Source organism: Tenrec ecaudatus, chromosome 12, assembly GCF_050624435.1.
Source record: "Tenrec ecaudatus isolate mTenEca1 chromosome 12, mTenEca1.hap1, whole genome shotgun sequence".
NCBI classification, from domain to species: domain Eukaryota; kingdom Metazoa; phylum Chordata; class Mammalia; order Afrosoricida; family Tenrecidae; genus Tenrec; species Tenrec ecaudatus.
Window position 1 is genome coordinate 12,090,352 of NC_134541.1, and position 27,950 is coordinate 12,118,301.

Below are 27,950 nucleotides of genomic sequence, written 5' to 3' on the forward strand. Positions count from 1 at the left end.
CGCGAGCCGGAGCCCGCCGAGCCGGAGCGCACCGAGGCCCGGGGCGCGCCCTCGCCGCCTCCGCCGTGCCGCCGCCCGCCACCCGCCGCCGCCGCCCGGCCCCCGAGCACGCCGGCCCCGCGCGCGCCTCGAGGCCGAGTCAAGGTAAGCCCCGCGCGCCCCCCCGAGCGCGGCCCTCCCGCCAGCCCTCCAACTGCACCGGCGCCCGCCTGCAGCCCGACTCCTCGCCACCCCCCACTCCCCGCCTCGGCGGCGCTCAGCGCGACCCCCGGCCCGCCCAGGGCCCGACACCCACCCTCCGCCGCGCAGCTCGACCCCCGGGCCGAGGGTCGGCCCCCCGCCGGCCCGGCCTGCAGAGTGGCCCGCACCCCAGCCCCGGCCCCCCGGCCTGCACAGCCGCGCGCGAGCACGCTGCGCCCCAACTTTGCAACATGCTGCTGGAAAATGTCAGGGCGGCAAGCGGGTCTGAGATGCAATGAATGGGGAGCAGTTCTGTGAGCACCCTATACTTCACCTCCTCTCCCCTCCCCTCCCCCGCCCCCCCAAACCTGCTGGAAAAAGCGCGGTGGCCCCTCTTCCTCTTCTGTCCGAAACCTGCCCGAAGGGCTGAACGCCCTCTTGGCCCCACGCGCTCCCACACGAAGTTTGCCCGGGCAGCTGGCACCTACCCATGCCCCTGGCCGGGTCTGCCCTCACCCCATTTCTCAGACAAAGGCTTCGGAGGGAAATCCCAACCAGGCGCTTCCTGTGCTTGCCATTTCCATGGCTGGCCATCCCCACGCCCTCAGCCCCATCCCTGATGCTCCTCGGGCCTCTGCCTTGAACCTTCTAGAGGGGGCGGGCGGGGGTCTCCAGGATAGCCTGAAACCGTTTCTTTATGAATCTGCATTGTTGCTTCTGGTTTATGGCCATGAAGAAAATACCAGCCCCCACCCAAAATGCACCGCCGCCAAGTCGGCTAAAGGCAATGAGTGTTGAAGTCAGTAGGGGGCGCATTCTCTGCACTGGGCAAGGCTGCAGAGGGGGGAAGGGCCCCAGAGTTATAACAGGATGTGCTTCACAGCGCCTTCTACAGACCATGGGAAAATGGGCCCAGCAAGACACACACACACACTCACACTCTTAGTTGGTGAGCTGACAGCAACATGGCGAAGGATTAAGTGAGTCAAGAGCAGTGATTTTATTTCTTGGAAAGAATCTACCCTGCATTTGAGAAGTTCTCTCTTTTTACTTTTTCAAGTCTGTTGACCCTCAGACAGTCCACATTGTCTCTTGACATATCACCTTGGCACATCCTTGGTACACAGATTTCACCTGCTCTGGAATTCTTCCACCATAAGCTTTGGATGTGTCACCCTTTCTTTTTCCAAGGTCAGGCTATAATGGGGAAGGTTTAAAACCTGAGAGCAAGAGCTGTGTGGCCTTGTTGACTACCGCCTTTCGTAGCCCAAGTCTTTCCAACTCTTAGAATTAAAATCCTTCTTGGGGACGCCAGGCTTCAGTGGGGTTGGTGACTTGCATAAGCATGTCCATGGGTGTCATGATTTGCAAAGCCTTGTTGGTAAACATCAAGCCCGCGTTGAGTACTTCATTGTGAAACTCAACAGAGTTGAGTGTACATTGTTCCTTTCCACCTTCGGATGTTTAATTGTCATCATCATCCTCTCAGTAGCCAACTTCCTTTGGGAACAAGTTGACCCCAATCTTCTGTGAGTACACATCTCCTTAGGGCATGTTGATTTCTATAGATTTTACTCCTCTCATTGTTTCCATAGGTGTGAGATGTACAATTCGAAATCTAGGCCCCAGCTTTTGCACCATGATGCACAGGGTTGTACTTTATGTACTGAACTGATAGGTGGCCTAGTGGTTATGCCCTGTACTGCCATACCACTTTGAGGATCTGGACTCCGTTTCCCACCTTGCTCTGTGGACCACATTGTCAGTTCACACCGGTGGGTATATTCATATTGGAGGGAGGTTATGGGAGGGAACTACAGCAGGGAAGCCAGGCTTCTTACTCACCATGAAAGCCAGGGCCTCCGGCATTTAAAACTACCCAGCTCATTTCTCAAGGAACCTGCTTAGTGCTGGAAGCTCTGCGGGTGGACTTGTAGAGAAGTGACTTAGGACTCAATTATGAAAAACACTTTGAATTCATAGTATTGTTTTTTCATTTTCATCCTGCATGCTGAGGTATAAAGTATATTTTGTACTCAACTGTTAGTTCTATGGACCAGTCTCAAGAGTTGCTGCACTTCCCATAACCTCAAAGATTACTCTTCCAGAACAGGTTTTTCCATGAACTTTTGTCTTGCTACCAAGGATTGACAATTGTTGATTCTAAGGAATACTCTGAAAACTTCCTTCTACATTTCTTCTTCAGATCTACCAAGATGGATTGATAGAAAACTGAATGGGCTTGCTTTTGATACATAGTTAATCAGTTGGTGTGTTGGGGGCGAATTCTCTTTGGATGGTTGCTACTAAGTAACATTTTAGTGAGCAGAAAAAGAGGCTGCTAGAGGCTGGAGGGCCAGAGTCAGCCTGGTTTTGATATTTGTTGTTGGAGACATTTGCATTGTTGGAGACATTTGCAATGTTCTAGCAGTTTCAAAAATAAGATATTTAATCTAAATGGTAGTGTTCATAATTTTTAAAATACTGTTTCATATTAGTTTAAAAATTGATGCTGCTTTGTGTTAGGTCTGTGGCACAGTTTTACACAAGCTTTAAAAATGAATAATCTGAAGACAACATACCTGAAGGTATGTTTAAGTTTGAGGCTTCTGAAGGTGCTTTTGTTAAAGTAGATTAGATACAATGTAATATGAACTGATGTCTTAAAGTGGGAATAGCCACCCCCCCACTGGAAAGTATTGTGAACTCAGAAAAAGCATGGATTCTTCAGTTCCATAGGGTTCCCAATTTTTGACACCTCAAAAGGGAGGAGGAACAGAACATTTGGATTTGAAGGCTGGAAATCATTACATTAGATCGATTAAAGATTATTTAAAGGGCTGTGGAAAGCTTCTCTGAATTGGATTGCGGGCAGATGCGTGTTCTGTTTAATTGCGGCTTAAGTAAGTAGAAATTCTTCATCTTGACTCTGGTAGAATTTTTTTCTAAGATCCCTTACTAGAGGTTGCTATACACTGGACTGCCTCCATCTGTGATGGTTGAACTTATGGTCCCTGAGATCACTGATAGGGTTATTTCATGATGCCCTGAAGTCTATATGTGGAAAACTGAGCTGTGAATCTCTTTTAAGACGACTCCTGGTTTTGCCTATCCTGCAAGTCAGTTGCCCCAAGTGGGCCAGACTGCTCCTGGGGGGGGGGGGTGTTTTAGAACAGTTCGCAGGGCTGCAAGAGTTATTCATTGACAGGAGTGTTGCTGAGTATCTTTTTTCCTGAAAGGGGGGGAGTTGGTGGCTGTAGGTTGAAACCCTATACTGTAAGGCATTGGTTTTTAACAGACCTGTTACGAATTTGTTTTGCTTAAATCCCTTTTTTTTTCTCCTCAAGCCAGGATGAAGGAAAAGTTCTGGTACTATTTGTACTAAAAATAGAATTTCAACTTCTTAGGTTGGTAAAGTACCACTTGTACATACCCAACCAATAGACTTTTGCCAAGTAAACTTTTTGTAATATTACGTTTGTGATTTCTTAAAACATAGACTATTGTTGCTTTCCTTATAGCTGCTTTTGAAAACACTTGGACTACCCCGCCCCCCCCAAAAAAAAAAAAAAGCTCCATTGGGTGGAACTTTTGTGGTACCTACGCAAACAACTTGCTCTGAGTTAGTGCACTCAGTGGTGTCACCTGGGGAGGTTCTCTCTGGTCACTGAATTTTTTTCATAAAAACAGTTTCACTGGAACCTTGTTTTTTGTGATAGCCGATTTACGAGAACAACATGCAGCTGTGAACTTCTGTTTCCCGCTTGGTGGGGTGGGATGACGCCGAAACTTGTGATGTTGAACACAGCTTACAAGGACAGGACTATAGGAAAAACTCAAATATATGAATGGTTTTCTTATTTCAAAAAAGGAAATGTCGATTGATGACAAATCCCAGAATATCCCTCAACTTCCTGAACTGACAAAAATACTGACCTATCATGCATTTGGAGTTGTTCCAACAGGTCAGACTGTTAATCAAGCTTTTTATTTAGAGGTTCGGAAAAGATAGCGTAACAGTGTGCAACAAAAAAAGCCTGATTGTGGCAGACGGCCGCCTTGGCAATGTACCTGCTCACTCAGCCATCTCTGCACCAGTTTTGGGTAACAAACAAACAGCAGCATGCCTCTCTGGCCCCACATACCTTACTCTCACCTGGCCTCCCTCTGTGCTACTTCTTTTTGTTTCTGCAAATGAAGAGAGACATGAAAGGACAGCAACTTGATGAGTAGGAAGAGGTGAAGAAAAAAATGAGGGAGGTGCTCACGTCAGCCATCCAAAAAGTGTTTCCTAGAATGTTATCTCAGGTGTGACAAGTAATGAAAAGTACTTTGAAGGTGATAAAGTTGTTTTGTGAAAAAAATTAAATACATAGCCTTGAAAAAAAATCTCTTATTTGGGGGGGAGGGTACCCCTCGTACCTATTTAAACCATAATTTTTATAGTACTTTGAAGATATCTTGAAATATGTGGATTTGATAAATTAAGATGATGTGCAGATGCTATATTTTTCAAAAGTACAGTTTAGTAAGAAAAACAATTTTTACTTATTAGAAAGGAGAAAGTAAGGATTAGTATTTGGACAACCCATATCCATTGAGTTGATTCCCACTCACAGCAACCCTATGTAAGGGATTCTGAGGCCGGAACAGTTATGGGAGCAGAGTGCCTCTCCTTTCTCCCTTGGAATGGCTGGTGTGTCTTGTAGTTTGCAGTCCAATGCTTAATTGGGTACAGGAAAATTAAATGTAAAGAATTTTGAATTTAAGGATATTTGAGAAATCATGTAAGTGACAGAATTGAAGTTATAAGACATTAAGTCATAAATGATTCCCTTAATTGAGGTGTAAGTATGTATGTACAGAGATACACATAAAGTACACTCCAGTCTTTTCAAGTTGGTAATTGTGTTCCTATGATTAAGTACCAATAAAAAGCCCCCTTTCCCAAACCCCCGCCCCGAGTATTAGAGATGTAGTTTGAAGGCAATGCATGTAAGCTCCAAGAACTGACAAATCAGAATTGAATACTATTTAACTTAAGTTTTACTGAAATAAATAACCTTAAACATTGTCATGAAATAGTGATGATTTTGAAATTGTCATTTTATATGGTTTAGAAGCCAATTTGTGGTTTACACCAAGGTGCCCGTGGGAGTCTTGTGCAGTAAGCTCCTCGCTCACCCTGGACCTTGCAGTGGAAAGTCCTTGTACTGTAAAGGCTGTCGTGAGGTCCATTGCCTTCTGCAGAAAGTAAAGCACTCTCGTGAGAGTTTGCCCCACACTTCTTGCCTCAGAGACATGGCGTGTGTGTGCATTAATAGACACTTTCCTCCCCTGAGTACCGTATATACTCGAGTATAAACCAACCCAAATATGCTCCGAGGCACCTAATTGTACCACAAAAACGCATTTAAAATGTGCTGAAATACTCAGCTTATACTCAAGTATATACGGTAATTTAATTGTAGTGACTTGATGTCAGCTTCGTGTAAACATAAAAAAGTTTTTCTTCTCCTAGTTTTCAAGAGCTTGTGGTTTTAAGTCTGAGCATATTCTGTATTTTGTTGGTGTGTGTCCCTGCCCCCAAATCTATTTACAGCTTTTATGTTGCTGGGGAACCTGGTATTTAAAAATTGATGAACGAAGTCTCACGCTGACTGAGTTTGAATGAATGCAGCTGGTCTTTTTGTGTGTACATGACACTTTTTCACCTTGAGCACTGAGCTACACCGTCCAAGTTTTGCCCAGCGTGAGGAACTAGGGACTTCCAGTTGGGTTTTTTTAACTTTTGTGCCTGATCTTGATAATTAGAAAGCTCGGTGATTCCTCCTCAGGTCTTCAGTGTAACACGTAACTGTTTTTTGTTGTCGTTCTGTCAGACTTGCCTTCAGTGTCTGCCAGTTTGGGAATCAGCTGAAGTGAGGATCCATATTCTGCTTCACTGAAAGGAGAAGACTCTTAACATACTAACTTTTTAAAAAAATGTGATATATGCAATATCAACTTGACCGTGTGGGGGAGGTGTGGCATATATAATAGGAAGCCAGGTATAAAGGGGGATCCAGCTATGTGGAGTCACCATCTTGCTAGGCAGAGCGCAATTGTACTCTAAACCAGTGTTTCCCACAGTGGGCCTTAACCACCCTTTGTAGGGGGTACTGCTGCATAAGCAGATACCTGCACTTTATCTAGAATTATGGTTTATGGTACAAAAGTTTGTCATTGCTAAGTTGGTTCTGGGTTTTGGGGGGAGGTGGTTTTGGTTTTGTTTCTTCCCAGAATGAGGGCACAATAAGCCACTTAAGTTTGGGAATCTATGCTCTAAACCAGGGGTCCTCAAACTTTTTAAACAGGGGAGCCAGTTTACTGCCCCTCAGACCCGTTGGAGGGCCGCCGGATTAGAGTTTAAAAAAACTGAACAAATTCATATGCACACTACACATTTCTTATTTTGAAGTAAAAAAACAAATGGGGCAAAAACACCCGCAGGCCGTAGCTTGAAGACGCCTGCTCTAAACTTTATAGGGTACAAAATTCTTATACTGGGTAGGAATTTGAAGGTGCATTTACAAGTTTCCTTGGTATTATTGGTCCCTGGCTTAATTCCTAGATGGTAGCTCCAGAAACCCTGGAACCTCTTAGAATTCAAAGTTAATCTCTACACATCCTCTCCTGTAAGGGGATGGACCTGTAATTAAGTTAACTGGACTGTGTATGTGTCATGTTCCTTATAACATGCTTGATGCTTTTAGTAAGGACAAGGTGGAAGTCTAAAGGCCCCTTGCTGTCCTTTTTTTATGGCATAACGTAGTACTGATGGCTTGCTCATTTCATTTTGCAAGCCCTTTATAAACCATTCTTAACTCTCCCAGGATTGCCCTTGTTTCACACGTAGGGAAGTTGAGGTACTTGCACTGTGCCGAGATGAAATGAGCTCAGTGGAATATAGGTCTGGGCTGGTTCCCAGGCCTCCTGGAGGGTGACATGAATGCATCAAAACTTCCTACTTGGGCTTCCGAGCTGGTTCGTTCTGGTTTGACCCCTGCTAAGAGTTTGCCTTTTCACCCCAGATACCTTGTATCCAAATCTGCATTAGAACAAAATCCCCAGGTGATTCTTAAGGAAATGTAAATTCTTTGCAGGGGTTCTAACCCACTGGGACTAGATCTGAAGACTGCTTCCCTAGTGGTGGCCTGTGCTCACAGCCACAGATCCCTAATGAACTTTCCAGTTAAGGATGCTGGCCACACCACCAGCAGAGCTGAGGGAGGGTGTGTAAATTGTGCTAGTGGCCAGTAGTTGAAATTGTCTGTAGAGTACGCTAAAAAGAGCTTGTCTGTGGCCCCGTGTTTTGCCCAGCGTTGTAGCTTTGGCAGTCTTCTTGATAACTTTTGACCATGAGTTTGTCCTAAGCAGATGAACTACTAACTTTTTGCCCTTTCTGTCGTTTTCTGAAATCCCTGCACCTTGTTAAGACCTTGGAGACCTGCCTTCCCTTGCGAATGGGTTTGGTTCTCTTTTTGCAGTGGGAGCTGCAGGCACCTCTGTGAGTAGGCCCCTGCATGCTAACCTGTGTGAGGAAACTTGTGCCCAGCAGTAATGAGGGGAGTTAACAATGTCCCCTGGAATTGCACATTGAAACTGATAATACTCTCTTTTTGAAAGAATGATTAGGAACTGGAGGTGTCCTAATGTAAGAAGGACTCATAACCCTGACCCAAAGCCATTTACACGCCACCAGGGAACTACAGATACACTTCTACAGGGGAGCCAGGGCTGAGCCATCGAGTGATAAAACCTGCTCTCGTAAAAACTGCCTGGGCTTCTCCTTGACCCTAGGAAATGTTAGGAAAACTTGAGAATGTGGCTTAAATAAATCATTTTGTTAAGAGTGGTGGGGGGAGGAATATATTTCATGTTACTCAGAGAAAGTTATTTTCATGTAGTTTTGATAAAACAAAAGAAATTTAATACGGTATCAAAAATAGCTTGCTCTTTGTCTTCTGCCGTGTGGCTATGTTTCTGGAGTGGTTTTAAATGCACATATCTGAATGTTGTCTTCACTTAGCCTGTTTGTGATTTGTTTCTCTTAAGTCTCATAAGCCAGGTTGTCTGCCTGTATTGACGGCTAGCAATTCTGAGCCTATGGCTGACTTCGTAAGCAACAGTGTGCTGGAATCACTGTTTGCAGTGTTATGGCTCTGCATTGCCCATTGCACACTTTCTCTAAAACCTAAGTTGCTAGAAGTGTTTGCAGCTTTTTTCTTTTGTAAAGAAATGAAGCCTCGTGTCTTTATTCAAATAAAACTGTATTTGAACTTTAGTCTTGATAAAAGGGTAGGGTGCCAGACCTCTGCCTGGTCGTCCTTCACTTTGCCTGTCAGGCACCATTTTTTTTCTCCACAGCATGTTTTGTTCACATTGGTCTGTGGAAAACCCCACGGGCCGTCTGAAATCCAAGTACTCAGAGTCAGCAGCCACAGGATAGCAGGCTCCCGGACTAGTGTTTAAAGCTGAAAGTCCTCTTTCAAAGGGGGAACCGCATTTTAAGATATGTAGTGTGTGCATAATACAGATCATACCTTTGTGTATCTGAATTCAGCTAGGTTTATCGTGGGTAGTTGCGAATATTGTCCTGCATGGTGGGAAATGTTCTTTAATGGCCATTGAGCATGTGAAGCTACAAGTAAGTTTCCTCTAACTTGATTGGCTCACATAAAGGTATTTAAAATGTTGTGTAAAAACACTTCTGTATTATATGTAAGTATGAATACACATTATGTGTGTTGGAACAGGTGTTGTCATGGCAACCACATTGGATTCTCAGAACGATAACATTACAGTGTTATTTAAAGACCATCTTTTGATATGAACTCGTAATTTTCAAAGTGATTATTGTAGGATCTGTTCTAGTTTGAGGTAATGGTACCTGTTTGAAGCAGTAGCTTTCCATCATCTCATTTAATCCTAGTGTCTTTACAGTATGGTAGACTAGAAGGAAATGGAGGACTTCAGCTAAGTAACACTCCTGGTCGCTGCTTGTAAATGGCATAGCCAAGATTTAAATACAGGTCTGTTCTTTCAGCTCTGGGACTGGATTCTTAATCACTACATCTGACTTTTTCTTTTTTCTTGCATGAAAAGAAAGGCTGTATGGTATCCCCCTCCTGTTAGGGAATTATGAAGATACAAAACTGGGGAGACCCTCCCTGTGGGTTTCCCAGACTAACTGTTTACGGGAGTAAGAAGCCCTGATTTCGAACTGACCTTTTGGATTGCAGCCCAACATTGTAACCACTATACCACCAGGGCTCCCCTTATGTTTGAAGATAGGCCATTTTTTAATTCTTATTTTTCTTCTTTTTTTTGCTTGTGGATAATAGGTCATATACAGATTGCCCTTGCAAGGCATCGAGTCTTGGAGGAATGGAAACAGGAAACCCAGGAGGAAGTGGGACGAGTGGTGATGTTGCATTAAGACAGTGGCCATATGTGCGATGAAAGAAAGTGCGTGAACTGTTCCAGTGTCTGCCTGGTGAATTTTAAAGATAATAATGTAGTCTTGACTAGAAAATACAAATCCTGATTTAGACGTCCCCTGGGATCTTTCTTTCCCCCTTGCTTTTGCTATCATTTCAATCTCTTGCCTCACACCTAAGGTTCTGGTGTTTTCACACACCTCCTGGGTCTGGAATGAATGATCACCCTCAGGTGGTCATCCTGACTGTTGGCTGTGTCTGGTATGCTCTCCTCTTTAAATGACTTCCTCCGGCCCTTCTCTCTTTTTTTTTAAACGTTTTATTGGGGCCTCATACAACTCTTATCACAATCCATGCATACATCAATTGTGTAAAGCACATCTATACATTCATTGCCCTTGTCATTTTCAAAACATTTGCTCTCCATTTAAGCCCTTTGCATCTTCTTAATGGGACCTGCTGAACACCCTCAAGTTAATCCTCTTAAAGTGCCATTAGTTCCTGGAGTGGTTCTCTCCTTCTTGTTGTCTGTATTATCTCCTCAGAGTCCCACAAGACTCATACTTCACATCAACGGTCCTCCATCTTGCCCTGCCCTGCCCTCCCAACCTGGCTACTCCTCTTTACTCCTAAGGTTGACTTAGCAGCCGCTGGGTCTGGGTAGTAGGTCCTAGAACGTACTCCCCTGCCTCTGGCACTGTGCCAGCTTGGTTTTTGCAGAGGCTGCAGATTCTCTACCTGACTTAGCAGGTCCAGCCTGGCTGCTCCTTCTGGCTCCCCTGTCCCCTGCTGAGAACATGGCTCCCTCTTTGTGGTGACCATTTATTCAGTCTGCATCTACTGACTAGCTAAAGAGAGAGAGAGAGCAGGGAGGACAGGCCAAAACCCGTACCTCAATGGCGCCTTCTTTGTCTGAATGAAGTAGCAGGCACCCTTGCCCTCCTGTGTATTCAAGGCTGGCAGTTGAAATCAGGAAAATTAATCTTTGCTGGGGAAAAGAAAGATGCATCATAATTTTCCTCCCAGAGATTATTTTAAGTACTTATTAAATGTGTGGTAGATAATTAAGTATTTCGGTTATTTCAACAGTCTTTACATGTGTAGTTCGGTGATTTTAAATGTATATTCATTGGCTATTTTAACGATTGCTGAATTTTCCTGTCACCTTGAACCAAAGCTCAGTGTTTCAAACACAGTGATTCTTTCCCCCAGCAGTGATTGTACAGGCAGAACTCACTCACTCACGGCAGCCATCACTTTCAGTTTTATTTATTTACTTATTTATTGGGTCTCTCCTCTGTTTGCAGTTCTGTCCTTGCAACTCCTTGGGAAAACATGGTGAGTTGGAAATGTAACACAGGAGAATCCTCGGGTCATCTTTTCTGTTCTAGAATCATTTTACTTTTGCAAAACTAAAACGAGCTGAGCTTCTCAACTGGGTTAAATCCATATTAGTTCAGATTGGTGGTCTAGAGCCTTTGACTTGCTAAAAAGGATGGGTGTGTCTCACTGCCTCTGGCCTCTTGGAGTGGAGCCATAAAGGAGCTCTGATTTTTTAAAAAATATTTTAACAGATTAGGGCTATTCACTTTCATTGAACACACAGAGACATTAAATTATTATTTTATTTAACCCACTATGGCCAAAATATTGTTGTTTTCACATGTAACCCCATATTCAAAGGATTCTTGGTTGATAGTTTACATTCAATTTTTTTTTCCATACTAAGTCTTGGGAATCCAGAATGTCTTTTATATTAATGCAGATCAGTTCAAGCCAAGCCACATTTTAAGAGCTCAATAGACATTTGTGACTTAGTGTCTAATTAATTAAAAAATATAGAATCCTTTCCCAAAAAAATCTAAGCTGAAGGTCGGAGCTACTGAGTGTGTTTGACTCACCAACTTCCTGTTAGCAGCCTAGCACTTCATTCAAAGTGTACAGTTCCAATGAGATATCTTATAAGCACCTTTTGCAGCCATCATTACAACCAATGTTTATAACATATCCCTAAAAGAAACCTCTTTGCTATTAACAGTCACCCTCTGGCTTTTTCCCCGCCCCACCCAAAAAAAGAAAAACCTTCCCCAAGTCTTTGACAAACTTTTGTGTCTATTGTCTTTGGGTTTGCTTATTTTGAATATCCCTCTAAGTGGGTTCATAAAATTAAAGCCTTTTGAGACTGGATTCTTCAACTTAGCATCGTGTTTTCAAGGTTCATGGTGTAGTTACCATAACAGTTCCTGGTTCCTTTTTAGGGCTGACTAATACTCCATTGTAGGCTGTGCTACATTTTCTTTATCCATCATTTGATGGATATTTCGGTGGTTTCCACGTGTTGGCTATTATGAATAATGCCATAAACATGCATGTAGTTACGGATTTTTACTGACTTTTGTTAACAGCAAAAGAACTGTTACTTGACTAGCATCATGTGGCTCCTACCTTCTAGAAAAGGAGAAGAATCATCGAAATCTTGACTTTTCCCAGGTGATCCTCAAAGGATTTGGTTGGAGAGCTTCAGATAGTGGGATAATAATAGAGCCAGGGGATGTATCTGTTTTTCAAAGTGACAACTGGTTTGGCTTATTTATTATTTGAGGTTACTGGGCTGTGGTTGTCCATTATATGATTTCGATTGGAAGAGTTTCTCGGGCGGGACTGGTGACTGTTGGCCCCGTGACGACGGGAAGCGTGCCTTGGGCAAGCACTCGCAGAGCCCAGTTCTTGTCCCCCCCCCAGCCTCCGAACTGGGTGCAGGTCCTCAACCTCTGTATCGCTGCTTTGAACTGGTTGGCTGGACTGGTTAAGGTCATTCCAACCTTGAGTATGGATGTTCTAGTATTTGCTCTCTCCAATGCATGTATATTACACAGTGGGCTGGTGTTTGGGTGGTGGGGGTGAGTGTAGAACACCCATCATGCCCTCTCCTGGAGTAATGGGAGGAGCTTCACATCCGAGATCTGGAACTAGGGCCTTAGGCCAATTGCTAATCTGTAAAATGAGCATGGTTTAATTCAGCAAACTTTAGATGCAGTGGTTCATGGTGCTGCTTTTCCTAAACATTTCCATGTGCACTGTGATTTCGAATCTCTGACTTCTGCTGCTTGAGGCCTCTGCTGAACCAGTTGTTCCTTTTTCTTTGCAGCTGAGCTGCCCCTATAATATGGGAAGACAGGGAAGCCTCATGGTAGCCACTTCTGATCAGATGCAGAGTCAATAAATGCCAGGGTTTGGCCAGGGAAGTTTCCGTTTCTCCAGAGCTGGGCAACTCATGCTTTAAAAAAAAATTTTTTTTAAGCACACATTTTAAAAGGAAAAAAAGATTGTAGTTGATTAGAGCACGTGTAAAGTAGCTGCCGCCAACGCAAAATGCACTCAGGGAGCATCAATCGTTTAAAGGTGACGTCCAAAAATCTGGGCTTTGGCATACTTCCTACTCTCTTGATGAGGACAGCACACCTGAACAGCAGTTCCTTCAGGGCGCTGGAGATGGACATCCTGGAGGGGTAGAATAGCCTGTGAGGTGACAGGGAGAATGGTGTGCTGTGAATAATTAATTTGGGGGAGAGGGAAAGGCTTTGGAGTGGGGCGTCTCGATGGCTCATTGCTGAACTACGAGCGACTGATGGGTTACAAGACGTGGTCAATACCGCTGTCTAACATGCACAGAGCGGCCCAGTGAGACGACGTTTTCCCTCGCTAGAGGGTCCAGGCAGGAGTTATTTGTAGAAAGGAGCCACACATTGTTTACAGAAAAGTGGCAGTGTTTTCCGGTCACCAAACATGCAGGATGCTATTTATATTTAGACAGACTCTTTGCCAACTAAATGTTATTAAAGTGATAAAGAATTACCAAATATTAAAAGAATTTAATAATTGACGTGATTTAAAACTTGAAACAAATTAGGTGTTTTTCCTGCCTAAAGTGAAAGCGATTTTGTGCTTGAAATGTTTTAAATTGTTTATCATGCTGCAAGAATAAAGTCTTTTGCAATTAATAGTTGAGTATGCAAGAAAACAAATTGAATACACTTCCTGCCTTTTTTGTCTTCAACAGTGTTCTACATTTGATACTATTCTTCAGATTTCAATTTTGGTACAAATGTGCCATTGTTTACAAAGGGTTTCTCTTTCAAATCCGCTTGGCCTTTCCAGAGTGTCCCCTCTTTTAACCTTAACACTGCTGTACATTTCCCAGTAAGATTTCGAAGCAAAACTGTCTTTCCTTCATCATGGAGCACAGTGATACTTCTTGGTCCAGTAGTAGAGCATTCTGCCCCTAGACAACAGAATTACTTGTTCAATGGTGTTTGGGATTGGGGAGAGAGGAGGTGGAGATGGCGGTAGAGTTACCCTTTTAAAAAAAGTTTTGAAAGAGCCTCTGACATCTGAAAGGTCTTTTGCCCAAACTCTAGCAGAGTGAGCACGCAGCAGCTTCTGTTCTGTGCTGTGTTTTCAAAGGTGGAGTGGAGTGGTGATTACGCCCAGGCTGAACATGGGCTCTTCATAGGCATGCATACTCATGCAAGGTTTACGCAATAAAATGATACAGCATTAAATATATTGCTGTGGGGGAAAGCAGGGGAGATATAAGGGTGTGTAAGCAAGAGGGTGCTTTCTTTCTATAGTTTTGATCTTAATTGGACCGAATTGTTTCCCCAAAGACAAGATCTGTGTTTTAACTGTGGTCATAGATAGCAGCACAGTACCTGACCACTCTGATCCTCTTAGGGAGGCTTCTTAAATAAAATGCCTTGTCCCACGGAGGGAACTGCCCGCACAGCTTATCATTCTTTAGTTAGATCTGTGCTTTCAAGAAACTTCCAAAGAAGCTGACTCTTTAACCTTAGCATAGATTCTAAGATATCACGAAAATGCTTGCATCAGCATTAATTGGAGCACTTGGTTTTAAGTTCAGTAATTCTGAGCCAAACATCTGTGTCTGCACTTCTTACAAATTGTGTTGTTACCAAAGATGAAATTGTAATAGCTTGAACATCTTCCTAAATTTTTTTGGTGCAGAAGCAGCAGCTACCAATTTCATTCATAGTGTCATCATTTCCAGCCTTTGGTTCATGAACTGATCTTTAGGGGTACTGTAAAGGATCTTGTAACTTCAAATTCTGGTCAGATTGTAGTTTTATTTAGGGGAGAGATTTTGAGTAATCTTTGTAGAATTATGGTATAGCCATCAAATGTCTAACTCTGGTTGATGGCTCCAGTAGGTCCAGATTCTGCATAGCAGTTGGCTACCTGGGCATCCATTTGCACGGGGCGTTGTTTAGATTGGTGATTATTTCAAGGAGAGGCTTCAGAGCAAAGCACTTTCTCCTCTGACCCATTTGAGTATTTCCATTCTTTCATATATGTATTTTTTGTTTTATTTTTTAAGAAAAATTTAAGTCTTTTTTGGACTAAGCAGTTTATGTATAGGTGCTATAGAAAAAGCTGTATGCCTCTGGCTAGCACCTGGTGTGTGTAGTATTAAGGTATTTCTTACCATGAGAAATGTAGCCTTGCATTATTATTAGTACACCGTAGTTGTTGCTCTGGGTAGAGATTTTGGCTCCCTAAGTATTAGGAAGTCGCTATACCCACAGTGGATAGAAACCAGGACATTATGGTAGTTGTTGCTAAATATTGTGACTTGTTAAATTAGTACTAAACACTTTTACCAGGGGTTTGGAAAACTTTAAATAATAATGCCGACTTGTTTGGGGTGTCCCCCCCACCACCACCAAGTTTGTTTTTTGTTTTTTTTTTGAAGATGCCGTGTTGAACACTTAGGTAACTTTAAAATATAATATGGACAAGTTTGATTTCGTTTTCTCTCTTGGCTTATTGCCTGGTCGAGAAGTTTAAGGATTGCTTCCTTTTCTTTGATAACTTTCCAATGGCACAGTTCTGTTGACCTCAGGCCCACATATGCTTTTTCTGCTTGTCTTCAGCTCCTGATAGTGGGGCTGTATCTGGTAGCTTAGCAGAGGTACTACATGGGCAACCCACATTGGGGCTGTGTGTCAGGTCCTACAAGTTTTTCCTTGAGCCTGCTGACTAGAGCCAGAGTTTGGGGCAGAGCTGTTGTATTACCAGAGAATACTGAATGTGCCATGGACTGCCAGAAGCAGAAGACCCAACAAGTCTTCTCTTGGAAGGAGCACGGCCAGAATGCTCCTGGAAGTGAGGGCTTCAGACATGTTAGCAGGATCGTGTTAAGCATCGTGCTTAGTGAAAGTGGCTGGCCACCAAGAAAAGAAGCTCCTGGAGGAGATGGATTGACACAGTGGCTGCACAAACTCAAGCACAGCAATGATGAGGCTGGCGCAGGACTGGGCAGTGTTTAATTCTGTTGCACATTTAGTTGCTATGAGCCAGAACCAACCTGGTGGCACAAAGCACTAGCATTGGTCCATAAATTACTGTAATTAGGTATCTCAGTTCTTCGCCAATTTGGTTAAGTAAAGCTCATAATCATTGCTGTGTACTGCCTCACTGTGCCCCACTCTTTTCCCCCGTACAGATCTCGAGTAAAGGAGTAACTTTTTTGATGAGGGAAGGGAGGGAGCATGTATTTAAATTCATTTGTAACTTTGGGCTGTGGCTGTCACATTTTTATTTTGTCCCACTGGTGCTTTCCATGTAGGGGTGTGGCCACAATGTGTAGATACCAATATAAGAAGCCAAACCCGAATGTAAACCCATTGCCATTCAGTTCAGTCCGATTCTTAGGAGCCCTACGAGGCAAAGGAGAAGTGCCCTGCCCAGGGTCTCAAGGCTACAGTCTTGACAGAAGCAGGCTCCACAGCTTTCTCTTGGGCAGCAGCTGCTGAGAGCTTAACCATTACCACCAGGAATCCTTGGATACAAGGAAGACCAACAGCGAACTTAGATCGCTTTCAAAAATTGGTACTTTTTAAGTCTGGTTCATCAGATAGCGTGCGATTTTTTTTAAATAGTTCTCTTAAATTATGAATAAGGCACTTGAAATGTTGGCCCTATTCTTAGGTCTTAATAGGTCGTTGAACTTGCCCATACTCTTCATAAACTTTAGAAAGGTGTGTTGGACTTTTTCTACACAGTATACTTTTTGTTTTAATGGACTCAAGGGCCAAAGCATCTTTAAGAATGACATCTTCTGGGAAAGTATTCTTCCTTCATGGTCAGATTCTCAAGTGTAATTAAGCTGTTCCCTTTTGTATGTTCCTACTGCCCAGTGGGTCTTCCAAGACTTTGCCAGTCATGTGAACTAAACCAGTGATATGAACTAACGGACTTAAGCAAAAATAAATGTGATTGCTCATGTGTCTGAAAAGTCTGGGGGGTGTCTACCCAGGCATAGCTGGATTGAGGACCTTTCTCCATGTGCTTACAGCTCCCGACTTGCCTTTTGAGCATCACTGTCACCCCTGTTTGAGTCACATATCTGTCTTCGTACTAAACACTGTCGGGAGATAGAATACACTTATTGATCTTCCTGGACATGTACGCCCTGCCATAGTTGGCAGCACATCGGTGGTGGCAGGGACTTTCAGGATGACACTGGGCAGGTAAGAATAAATGTCTGTATTCTTATGGCAAAGGCTGCTTGCTCTGAGCTTTAGCCCCTGCCCTCTAGAAGTGCTGGATTGTTTTGTTGAGGGAGAATTTGGTGTCTTCAACTCTATTCCTAGCTCACAAATGATTGCACAGAGAAGCAGTTGCACCGCTGATTTCCATGAAATCGGTGGCTTTGGTTTTGGAGGTTTCTCATTGAGCTGAAAGCTTGGGAGCTGCTTTTATCTTAGTAACAGGGCTTACTTACCTGGTGGCAATGCCCCTCCTGCCAGCCAAGGAGAGTGACACAAAAGGATTTGTCATTGAGGGACACGTAGGAAGAAGGTAAGCTTCTTCATGGGCTTCTTGTCCAGATTTCCTAATGTCATGGCGTTGCCATGGAGAAGTTCTTAAGAAGGTTTTTAAACTAGAATAAATAGCAATAATGAACTTGGGTGATTTGACCGTAAGTTTCTTAGTAGTAAGCTGGGAATCCTTAAGTTTCTTTTACTTATTTCCCATAATAATTCTAGTGTGATTGCTAAGCTTGGTCACATCTTTGTCTCAAGGAATTTTGGCTTCTTTCAGGCATCGAAAAGCTCCAAAAGTACATATAAGCAGTTATCCTTGGGTCCTTCTGAAGAGGGGGGCTTGAGTGTTCCTGGACTTTTAACTTCATGGATAAAATCTTGGAAATGGCTTTCGTAGCCATATTTGTATAAGGCCACCTCCATTAGTGGGGAAAGGGGACAGATTGATGGGATTTCCAACTTTATCATAACCTAAATCAGAAGTGTACATTTTGATATGGGCTCTTCCTAGTTGTTAAGCATGGACCAGTGAACCCCAAATGTTACAGTTCTGGCAGCCAAGCCTCCTTGGGGAGCACACGTACTTTCACCCAGCTGCAATCAGTTGGGTGCTGACCAAGCACTGCGGTGCTTTGTGTGGTGGGCACTTAGGGATCTGGTGTTCACCACCCCATCCCACCCCCATCACCAGTTGGGACCTCCCATGATCTTTTCTAGATGTAGGTAGCCTCAGAAGTGACATTTCAAAATTGTTCATCCTGTTTTCTGGAGATGTTGAACTCTATCCTGGACAGAGGACACCAACAATGGCTACCTTCTGAGCCTGTCACGGCTCTTAAAGTGGGGTGGGCTTTATTTGGAAAGCTGGCCCACAGAGTTTACAGGAGAGTACAAACAAGTTCGCTCTTGACTTGACTCAGGTGTGCACAGGGCAGGATTAACCCCTAGCACCTTGGTTTTTCTGGAACATTTTCTATCAGATGATGCTCTCTCTAAAAGACCTGATTTGTGGGAACTATTATTAAACAATTCATTTTATTTCCGTCTTTCTGGTTTTAAAATACCAAAGAGATCCTTTAAACAAATTTGGCAGTAAAATTTCCACAAAATTAGTGTAATAAATGAATTCTACCTTAAGTGCCCATGAATTACATTAGTAACAACTTCTCCTTCAGCTATTGCCTTACCAATAAATATGCAAATTATGAGTGGGGCTGAGAGAGCAGTTGGTAGCTGTGAGTCACAGTGGGCCCCCCTGCCTGGTAGCATTTCCATCTTCTCTCGGTGAGAGGTGGTTCTCTTTGGGTCCCAGTTAAACTTCTAGTATGTCTTGTACATCCTGTGAGACTTCTAAGGTCTGGCAACACACAAATCCAGAATTCCCAATATATTATTGTCTGTTTGGGTAGGTTTCTCTTTTCCCCTCAACTTCTCCATAGTTAACATTTATTGTTCCAATTTTTAAAAAATAACGAGATTTTATTATGTTTACAAGTGGCAATGACATTAGAGAAACAACAGCCTTTATTGATTAGAAAGCCAAGTTTACATGTATCAAATTTTAGTGCCTGTTGCTTTGGCATATTTTGTTTTGTTTTGATTTGTACTTGTGTCCTGCAAGAAGCCCTGGTAGCTGGGGCCACTGAGAGGTTAGTTATTGAAGTTCATCAGACATTTTATATAGTAGAAAGATGGGTGTCTGCTCCCTACGAGATTTAACATTAGAAAACCTCCTTGTAGAGCCATTGGGAGTTAGAATTGACGCAGGGGCATTGAGTTGGGTTTATGTCCGGAAAAGGGGACACGAGGTGAGTTGGGTGTAAATTAAATTCAATCCTTGATTTCCTTAAAGGGAATATTTATTGGATAAGCCGCATGGAGGCCATACAAATGCACAGCTGCCCGCTTTTCAGTCTGTTTTCATATTAAAGAGAAAGTCTTGGTTGTGAAGAACTTTGGGGAGTGGATTTAAACTCAGTTCCTTTACACATGTAGACTTTTTATATTTCAAAAGTACTCTCTGCTTCTTTGTATCAATACGATCTCTAACGGGTGTTAATGTGCTCAGAAGCCACCCGCTTTCCCACTCAGCATTCATTCATCCCCTGGCAGAAGGGGGAGAGCCTTTGGCTCCGGTGTGGTGCTGACAGGGGGGTCAATTGCCCGCCCACTAGTGTTTCTGTTGGGGAATAAACAAACTTCTAGGGTGTCTCTTTGAAGATAAAATTGCAACATGCAGGAGAATTCCCAGACAAGGAAAAGTTCGCCCTGACAACCAGAAACATATGAAAATGATACTGCTGTGGTGAACATTTTCCTGTTTTCAGAATTTCAGCATAACAGAAAGAGCCACTCACACTTGAGTTTAAAAGAATTGGTTGGTATTGGTTCTCTTATTCCCAATTTCAGTTCATCACGGAAGTAATTTTTTTTTTAGAAGTCTATATATCCCCATCAGAATTGGGAATCTAGGCGGGCTCAGCCAGTCTCACCCAAAGCAATTCCTGTGACAGACAGCACAGATCAGGGCCTTCCACTGTACATCCAGAGCATACGAGCTAAGGAAGAATACCTTGATGCCTGCCTTTTTATCAGACTGGGTGAGGGTTTGTGATCGCTCCTTCCTGCCATTAGTGGAATTAGTAAATATTACAAGTTGTACATGTTTTGACTTGACTTAAATTTTTTTCCCCACTAGAAACTATGTTCCAACTTCCTGTCAACAATCTTGGCAGTTTAAGAAAAGCCCGGAAAACTGTGAAAAAAATACTTAGTGACATTGGGTTGGAATACTGTAAAGAACATATAGAAGTAAGTAGCATGTCATTTTTTTTAACTTTATTTTAATGTGACTCAGCTTCTGAGCCATTACCTTGCGTCAGCGGCCATGGTGGAGCGTTCTTAGGTGGGATACTGAGTCTCAGCCACAACATTAGCTTCACCAGAGCTTTGTCAGTAAGCCTCATTTATTCCCTTCTCCCTAAAATGGACTAGTTTCATCTTTGCATCCTGAAACAAAAGCAGCTACCATTGAGTGACTTGTGTGAGTCAGGTGTTCTAAAATGATCTCTAAGTTAGACCTTAAAAACAGGCCCTGGGAGAGGGTAGGAATTCTTATTTCCAATTGATGAATGAAGAAATCAGTCCAGCCTTACACAACTGAGTGGGTGCCACAGTGGAGCTGACTGGTGTCGAGGCGAAGCGTGTGTGGTGGTCTGGGTGCTGGTTGTCTCTTTCTGTGGGATCACCTGAGCCTCTGCTGGGCCTTTGACCCCTCATAGAGCACATCTTCCCCTTGTAAGACAGGTTAGGCTGAGCCTGCATTTTCTAGGTGTTTCAGTCTCTGAGCCTGTGAGATAGCCAGGGCAGTGCCACCTGCTTTTCCAGACCTAACGGGTAGCGGGTCTCGGAAAACCTCAGATTAAAGAGAGATTTCAAAGCTGTTTCCCCACTATCCTCTTAAGTTCTGCCTGGAGACCCTAGCTACCTTGCTCACCTGTGTATTTCCCCAGCATCTAGTTGCCTGCTCCCTCACGGGACAGAATGAGAAGTGAAAACGCAAATGCCTTCATGCAGCATGTCTTTGCTCGTTCCCCACTCATGTCCTCTAGGGATATAGCGTGAAGCCTGCAGTCCTCCAGGGTGGGCTTCTCTGGTTATGTGGTCCCCAGTGTAGAAGCAGCCTCTCTCCTCACCACAAAGTCCGGTAGCTCTGCCCAGGTAAAGGAAGCAGTCCGTTCATGAACGTGGTAAGGTGGTCTTCACAGGGATGTTGAGGGACCTTTTCTGCCCTGCATTTGAGGTGTTCTTTTAGCGCTACACCCACAATAGACTGACATATCATAAGCAACTCTCCCACACGGACTGACTGAGCCCTGTAGAAACAGGGGTTTCCCAGCACGCGGTCTTCCTAGTCTCTGAAGGGATGGGCCATGCCTATGCATTTGACATCATGCTGCTTATTTGCTCTGTATAGATTCCTTTGTCTCCTTTTTGACTTCAGAAATCTGCGTTTTCTTCTGGGCTACCAGTCCAATTTCCCACCCTCGCCCCACTAGAGACCATCATTTCTGCAGAACTAAAGGGGACTCTTGCTGTCTTGGCCTCTATTTCAGTATTGTAACTGATGAGGTGCAGTATTCTAATGAAAAGTGTTTGGGTGTTAATTTTTGGCTGATTTTTACTTAGTTAGAGCCCTTGGTGGTTTCCATGGCAACCTGGCTGACCATCAGGGGAATGTTTGGTTGAAATTAAATATTCAGTGCCACTTCCATATGCCTTGTGGCTAATTTCGTTCTTGGTGGGGCTGGTTTTCTTGTGCCTCTCCTCGGCCCCTTTCCCTCTTAATTAAGTGGTGGGATTTCTATGCAGGGTTGGGCTAGAGTGATACTGCTATGTTTTTTGTAAACTTCTTTCACTGTTTTCTAGGATTTTAAACAGTTTGAACCTAATGACTTTTATTTGAAAAACACTACATGGGAGGATGTAGGACTATGGGACCCTTCACTTACAAAAAACCAGGTAAGTGGTGGGGGCGGGGGGGCTTCCCCACAGGGCAGCATTCACGGGAAGACCCCTTTCCAACCCTAGGCCTTTGTTAGTGGTGCAGGGTTTGTAGCCAGCAGTCTCAAGTGCAAAGGCTCAAAAGTGTGTGTTCCAGGTTTCCCTAACTGGTAGGGAAACTGGGACACACTTTTGTCTTTTCTGTCACTGGACTGCACTGTCAATCACGAGAAAAGGAACTGCTGTTTAAAAGTGCCAGGCCCTGATACACACCAGCCCATCCCTTGCCCCTGCTTTGACACATCCATTTCCTCTCCAGCATTTCTGTTTCTTCAGTTTCCATCCCTTTTCTCTGTTTCTAGAGAGAGGTGGGCTGGTCTCTTTTCCAGGAAAGCCATTAGATGATTGTAGGCTGGCAGTATCAAAAGAAGTGTGGCATTTTAAGTTTTTAAAAATCGACATTAAAAAAATGATGTCCGCATGCATCGGTAGCTGAGCAGTGTGCCCGCGGCCAGCAGCATGAGTTGATGTTGCCGGGGGTCGGCCCCTCTGGCAGAGCAGGCTTAGAGAAAGATCTGGGACCTGGGGTCTCAGCATTGCAGCACAGCTAGCTGCCTCCTTTCGCTGACGTGCTTCAAGAGACGGTCCCCAGCAATTTTGAAATGGGGGGTGTGTGTGGTTTTAGTTAAAGATGTCCAAACAGGAAAGGGTGAGCTTTCATTTGGGTTCAAACCAGTGTCTGGGACCCAAGTCAATTTCTAGTGGGGAAAAATCCTCTTCTTAAGCATGTGTTTGCCTTGTCTTCATCAAAAGAGCTCCTGAACATACACTCTGACCCTACTTCTAAGCATTAGTCTCTGGTAGAGGAGATTCTGTAAGGCAGTGTTGGGTTTAATGCCCTGCCCTCCTTGCCATCTGTAGAAAATTTTTAATTAATTAATTCGAATCAAAGCATGAGTTCTTTGGAAGCTGCTTTTGAGAAGAAACAGCGAAGCTTGTAGAAGAAAGCTGTCTCTTTTTAGACCAGTGGGTTTTGTTTTGTTTTTTTTTTTTTGATCAGCAATGAAATATGAATGATACTATACTTCAGAGAAATATGGGGGTGTTTTTGAAGGTGTGGGGTTTTTCCTGTGGTAAGAAAAGAGTTTTGGCCCTTAAAACTGTCTAATTGCAGTACAACACTCCAGCCCCTTTCTGCTGTAAAGTCAATCAGCTTGTTGTTGTACTGATGCACATGATTTCTCATGGTTCAATCTTGACATTTCTCATAAAATTCTCATCTTTTGTTTATCTAAAACTAGTCAACAATTGTGACTCTGATCTTCGCTAAGCATGGGGTTTCTGATTTGTACTTGGAGCTCATATGAAAAGTACTTAATATAAAACTTAGTGAGTTTTCATAGATTAACACTGCGACGAAGGGAAACTAAAACCATGACACTGAAGTCCTGCACCGCGGCGTTCTGAAAACTGCTGCCGGGAAATGTGGGCCTGAAGTTGCTGTCTGAGGTGGCACTCTAATCCCAGCCTTTTATGTCTCCTTCAGGACTATCGGACAAAGCCTTTCTGCTGCAGCGCTTGTCCATTTTCCTCCAAATTCTTCTCTGCCTACAAAAGTCATTTCCGGAATGTCCACAGTGAAGACTTTGAAAACAGGATCCTTCTTAATTGCCCTTACTGCACCTTCAATGCAGACAAAAAGACTCTGGAAACACACATTAAAATATTTCATGCTCCAAATGCCAGCGCGCCAAGTAGCAGCCTCAGCACTTTCAAAGATAAAAACAAAAATGATGGCCTTAAACCTAAGCAGGCTGACAGTGTAGAGCAAGCTGTTTATTACTGTAAGAAGTGCACTTACCGAGATCCTCTATACGAAATAGTTAGGAAGCACATTTACAGGGAACATTTTCAACACGTGGCAGCACCTTACATAGCAAAGGCAGGTGAAAAATCACTCAATGGTGCAGTTCCCTTAGGCTCCAACGCCCGGGAAGAGTGCAGTATACACTGCAAGCGATGCCTTTTCATGCCGAAGTCTTATGAAGCTTTGGTGCAACACGTCATCGAAGACCACGAGCGCATAGGCTATCAGGTCACTGCCATGATTGGGCACACAAACGTGGTAGTGCCGCGGTCCAAACCCTTGATGCTGATTGCTCCCAAACCTCAAGAGAAGAAGGGCATGGGACTTCCTCCAAGAATCAGCTCCCTTGCTTCTGGAAACGTCCGCGCTTTGCCATCGCAGCAGATGGTAAATCGACTCTCGATACCAAAGCCTAACTTAAATTCCACAGGAGTCAACATGATGTCCAATGTTCATCTACAGCAGAACAACTATGGAGTCAAAGCAGTAGGCCAGGGGGGCGGCTATGGTGTTGGCCAGTCAATGAGGCTGGGGCTGGGTGGCAATGCCCCCGTTTCCATTCCTCAGCAGTCTCAGTCTGTGAAGCAGTTACTTCCCAGTGGAAATGGAAGGTCTTACGGGCTTGGGTCCGAGCAGAGGTCCCAGGCTCCAGCCAGATACTCCCTCCAGTCTGCTAATGCCTCTTCTCTCTCGTCAGGCCAGTTAAAGTCGCCTGCCCTTTCCCAGCCACAGGCACCCAGAGTGTTAGGGCAGTCCAGTTCCAAACCTCCTGCAGCTGCCACAGGCCCTCCCCCAGCCAATACTTCCTCCACCCAAAAATGGAAAATATGTACGATCTGCAATGAGCTTTTTCCTGAAAATGTCTATAGTGTACACTTCGAAAAAGAGCATAAAGCTGAGAAGGTCCCCGCAGTAGCCAACTACATTATGAAAATACACAATTTTACTAGCAAATGCCTCTACTGTAATCGCTATTTACCCACAGATACCCTGCTCAACCACATGCTCATTCACGGTCTGTCCTGTCCATACTGCCGTTCAACTTTCAACGATGTGGAAAAGATGGCGGCGCACATGCGAATGGTGCATGTTGACGAAGAGATGGGGCCTAAGACGGATTCCACTTTGAGTTTTGATTTGACATTGCAACAGGGTAGTCACACTAACATCCATCTCCTTGTAACCACTTACAACCTGAGAGATGCCCCAGCTGAATCTGTTGCTTACCATGCCCAAAATACTCCTCCTGTCCCTCCCAAGCCACAGCCAAAAGTCCAGGAAAAGGCAGATGTGCCTGTTAAAAGCTCCCCTCAGGCGGCAGTGCCCTATAAAAAAGATGTGGGGAAAACCCTCTGCCCCCTCTGCTTCTCCATCCTGAAAGGACCCATCTCCGACGCGCTCGCGCATCATCTGCGAGAGAGACACCAGGTCATTCAAACCGTTCATCCGGTGGAGAAGAAGCTCACATACAAGTGCATCCATTGCCTCGGTGTGTACACCAGCAACATGACCGCCTCGACCATCACACTGCATCTGGTCCACTGCAGGGGTGTGGGAAAGACCCAGAATGGCCAGGACAAGACCAACGCTCCCTCTCGCCTGAATCAGTCTCCCGGCCTGGCCCCTGTGAAGCGCACGTACGAACAAATGGAGTTCCCCCTGCTGAAGAAGCGCAAGCTCGAGGAGGACGCCGACGCGCCCACCTTCTTCGAGGAGAAGCCTGAGGAGCCTGTCGTCCTGGCGTTGGACCCGAAGGGCCACGAAGATGACTCCTACGAAGCCCGGAAAAGCTTCCTCACCAAGTACTTCAACAAGCAGCCCTATCCCACCAGGAGAGAAATTGAGAAGCTGGCGGCCAGCCTGTGGTTGTGGAAGAGCGACATCGCTTCCCATTTCAGCAACAAAAGGAAGAAGTGTGTCCGCGACTGTGAAAAGTACAAGCCGGGTGTGTTGCTGGGCTTCAACATGAAAGAATTAAATAAGGTCAAGCACGAGATGGATTTTGACGCCGAGTGGCTGTTTGAAAACCATGATGAGAGAGATTCCAGGGTCAATGCTAGTAAGACGGCTGACAAGAAACTCACCCTGGGGAAGGAGGCAGACAGCTCCTCAGACAGTTTTGAAAATTTGGAAGAAGAGTCCAATGCTAGCGGTAGCCCCTTTGACCCTGTTTATGAAGTTGAGCCTAAACTCCCTCATGACAATCCAGAGGAACACATAGCAAAGGCGAGTCCCGAGGATGCTTTAGAAACTAAAGAGAAGCCAGACCAAAAAGGGGAGGAGAGTTCCAAATACGAAACTATTCATTTGACTGAGGAGACGCCCAAACTGATGCATGGCTCTTCCGACAGTGAGGTTGAGCAAGAGGATGTTGTTGAGTGGAAGGACGGAGCTTCTCCCTCTGAAAGCGGGCCAGGCTCCCAACAGGTGTCTGACTTTGAGGACAACGCATGTGAAATGAAGCCAGGTACCTGGTCCGATGAGTCTTCCCAGAGTGAAGACACGAGGAGCAGTAAGCCAGCTGCCCCCAAAGCGGCGGCCGTGCAAGGTGACCGAGAGCAGTTGAAGTGGAAGAACAGTTCCTATGGAAAAGTTGGAGGGTTTTGGTCAAAGGACCAGTCACAGTGGAAAAACGCATCCGAAAATGATGAGCACTTGCCCAACCCACAGATTGAGTGGCAGAATAGCACAATTGACAGTGAGGACGGAGAGCAGTTTGACAACATGGCAGATGGGGTCGCTGAGCCCATGCATGGCAGCTTGACCGGAGTCAAACTGAGCAGCCAGCAGGCCTAGGTGCCCAGTGCCCCAGTATCAGGTCCTGCTGCTGCCTCCTGGAACTCAGATCCCCCTCCCGACTGACTGCAAAGCTCTCTCCTAACTGGTACTGCCCTCTGAGTGCTGGGTCATGAGGCTGGTGTGGACAGGCCATGGCAGTCCCAGTGGTTCTTTCTGAGTATCTGACACACGGTTGGCTGAGACTGCTTCGGGGCCTGCTGTGACAGTGACTGAATGTGGACAGCCAGTGTGCTGGTGGCTGCCGTGAGTGCACACGAGGAAACGCCGGGCTGCGCCTCACCTGCCTTTTCACCGTTCTTTGCCGATGTCAATGTCTGCGTGGATGTCTTTGAGGAGGAGTGGTCACCCTGACTCTCAGCGGTAGTGTAGGGCCAACATACAAGCTACCAGCTCAATGTGTACAGTAGACTTTGGGGAAAATTTAAGAAAACAAAACTTTTTTTTTCATGTATTCATTCTGAATAGTTGAGATGTATATTTGTACAGAATTTTAGACCTATTCAAGTGATGCTTATGATATTGTTATTGTGTACCCACCCTAGGTTTGTTTTCTTTTTTAGTGTTGCCCTTGCTGTGTAATAAACGCTCTTATCTAGCTTACCTAGCAGAAGCTTGAAACCACGCTAGTATGGACTTTTGGACAGACTTAGTTTTTGCACATAACCTCGTACAATCCTGCAACAGAGGCCAGCCACGTAAAGTATATATCTGGACTCTCCTGTATTATAGAATTTTTCTTGTTCTGAATACCCTTGACATTACAGCTGACAAAAAACAAACACACAAAAACTGGTATTTCAGATGTTTTCTGAAATCTTTTAAGCGAAAAATCACATGCCAGAATTGACTTTGCAGCTACTAATTTTGACACCTTTTAAACCTGTATAAACAGTGTGTTGTGTTAAAGCAGCAAACCAACGAGTGCTGCCATTTGGATATTTGGTTTCTCTTGAGTTCAACACCACTCTGGTGTCTCCATTTACACCATCTAATGTATGACACTGTTGTAGTATGTATAATTTTGTGGTCTTTATTTCCCTTTGTATTCCTTTTACGCATCTAAATAAATTGCTGTATTGTGCTTCATGTAAAGATTTGCTTTCATTACACCTGACAGCCCTGTGCCCTCTCCATCTAGTGCCATTTGAATCCCTGGCGCGCTCTCTGGGCCGGAGCCGCAGTCGCCAGCAGAGAAGTGGGAAGCCCAAGTCCGCCGCCTGCAGAGGGCTTTCTCTCGAGGCGCCTGTCACAAGACCTTTTGTCTCTTTTCCC

At 44.5% G+C, this 27,950-nt stretch overlaps 1 protein-coding gene across 4 annotated transcripts; it reads left to right on the forward strand.

Annotated features, from left to right (window-relative positions):
• Window positions 1-27,764, forward strand: ADNP (activity dependent neuroprotector homeobox). 4 transcript variants are annotated; one of them, XM_075528544.1, is made up of 4 exons: window positions 1-144; window positions 20,208-20,320; window positions 21,938-22,030; window positions 23,559-27,764. In XM_075528544.1, exons 2-4 carry the CDS (start codon window positions 20,213-20,215, stop codon window positions 26,673-26,675), a joined length of 3,318 nt encoding a protein of 1,105 aa, XP_075384659.1. In that variant the 5' UTR covers window positions 1-144; window positions 20,208-20,212; the 3' UTR covers window positions 26,676-27,764. The 4 variants fall into 4 exon arrangements, with proteins under 4 accessions (XP_075384659.1, XP_075384662.1, XP_075384661.1 ...); XM_075528546.1 differs by lacking the exon at window positions 1-144 and adding an exon at window positions 1,937-1,955; XM_075528545.1 differs by lacking the exon at window positions 1-144 and adding an exon at window positions 17,038-17,212.
• Window positions 27,765-27,950: the final 186 nt, after the last annotated feature.

What these genes read in the sequence shown, in the direction of transcription:
- ADNP (XM_075528544.1), top strand. Translation starts at nt 20,213, where the DNA reads ATGTTCCAACTTCCTGTCAACAATCTTGGCAGTTTAAGAAAAGCCCGG. An exon ending in ACTGTAAAGAACATATAGAA is followed by an intron (nt 20,321 to 21,937) that starts GTAAGTAGCATG and finishes ACTGTTTTCTAG; the next exon opens with GATTTTAAACAGTTTGAACC. An exon ending in CTTCACTTACAAAAAACCAG is followed by an intron (nt 22,031 to 23,558) that starts GTAAGTGGTGGG and finishes TGTCTCCTTCAG; the next exon opens with GACTATCGGACAAAGCCTTT.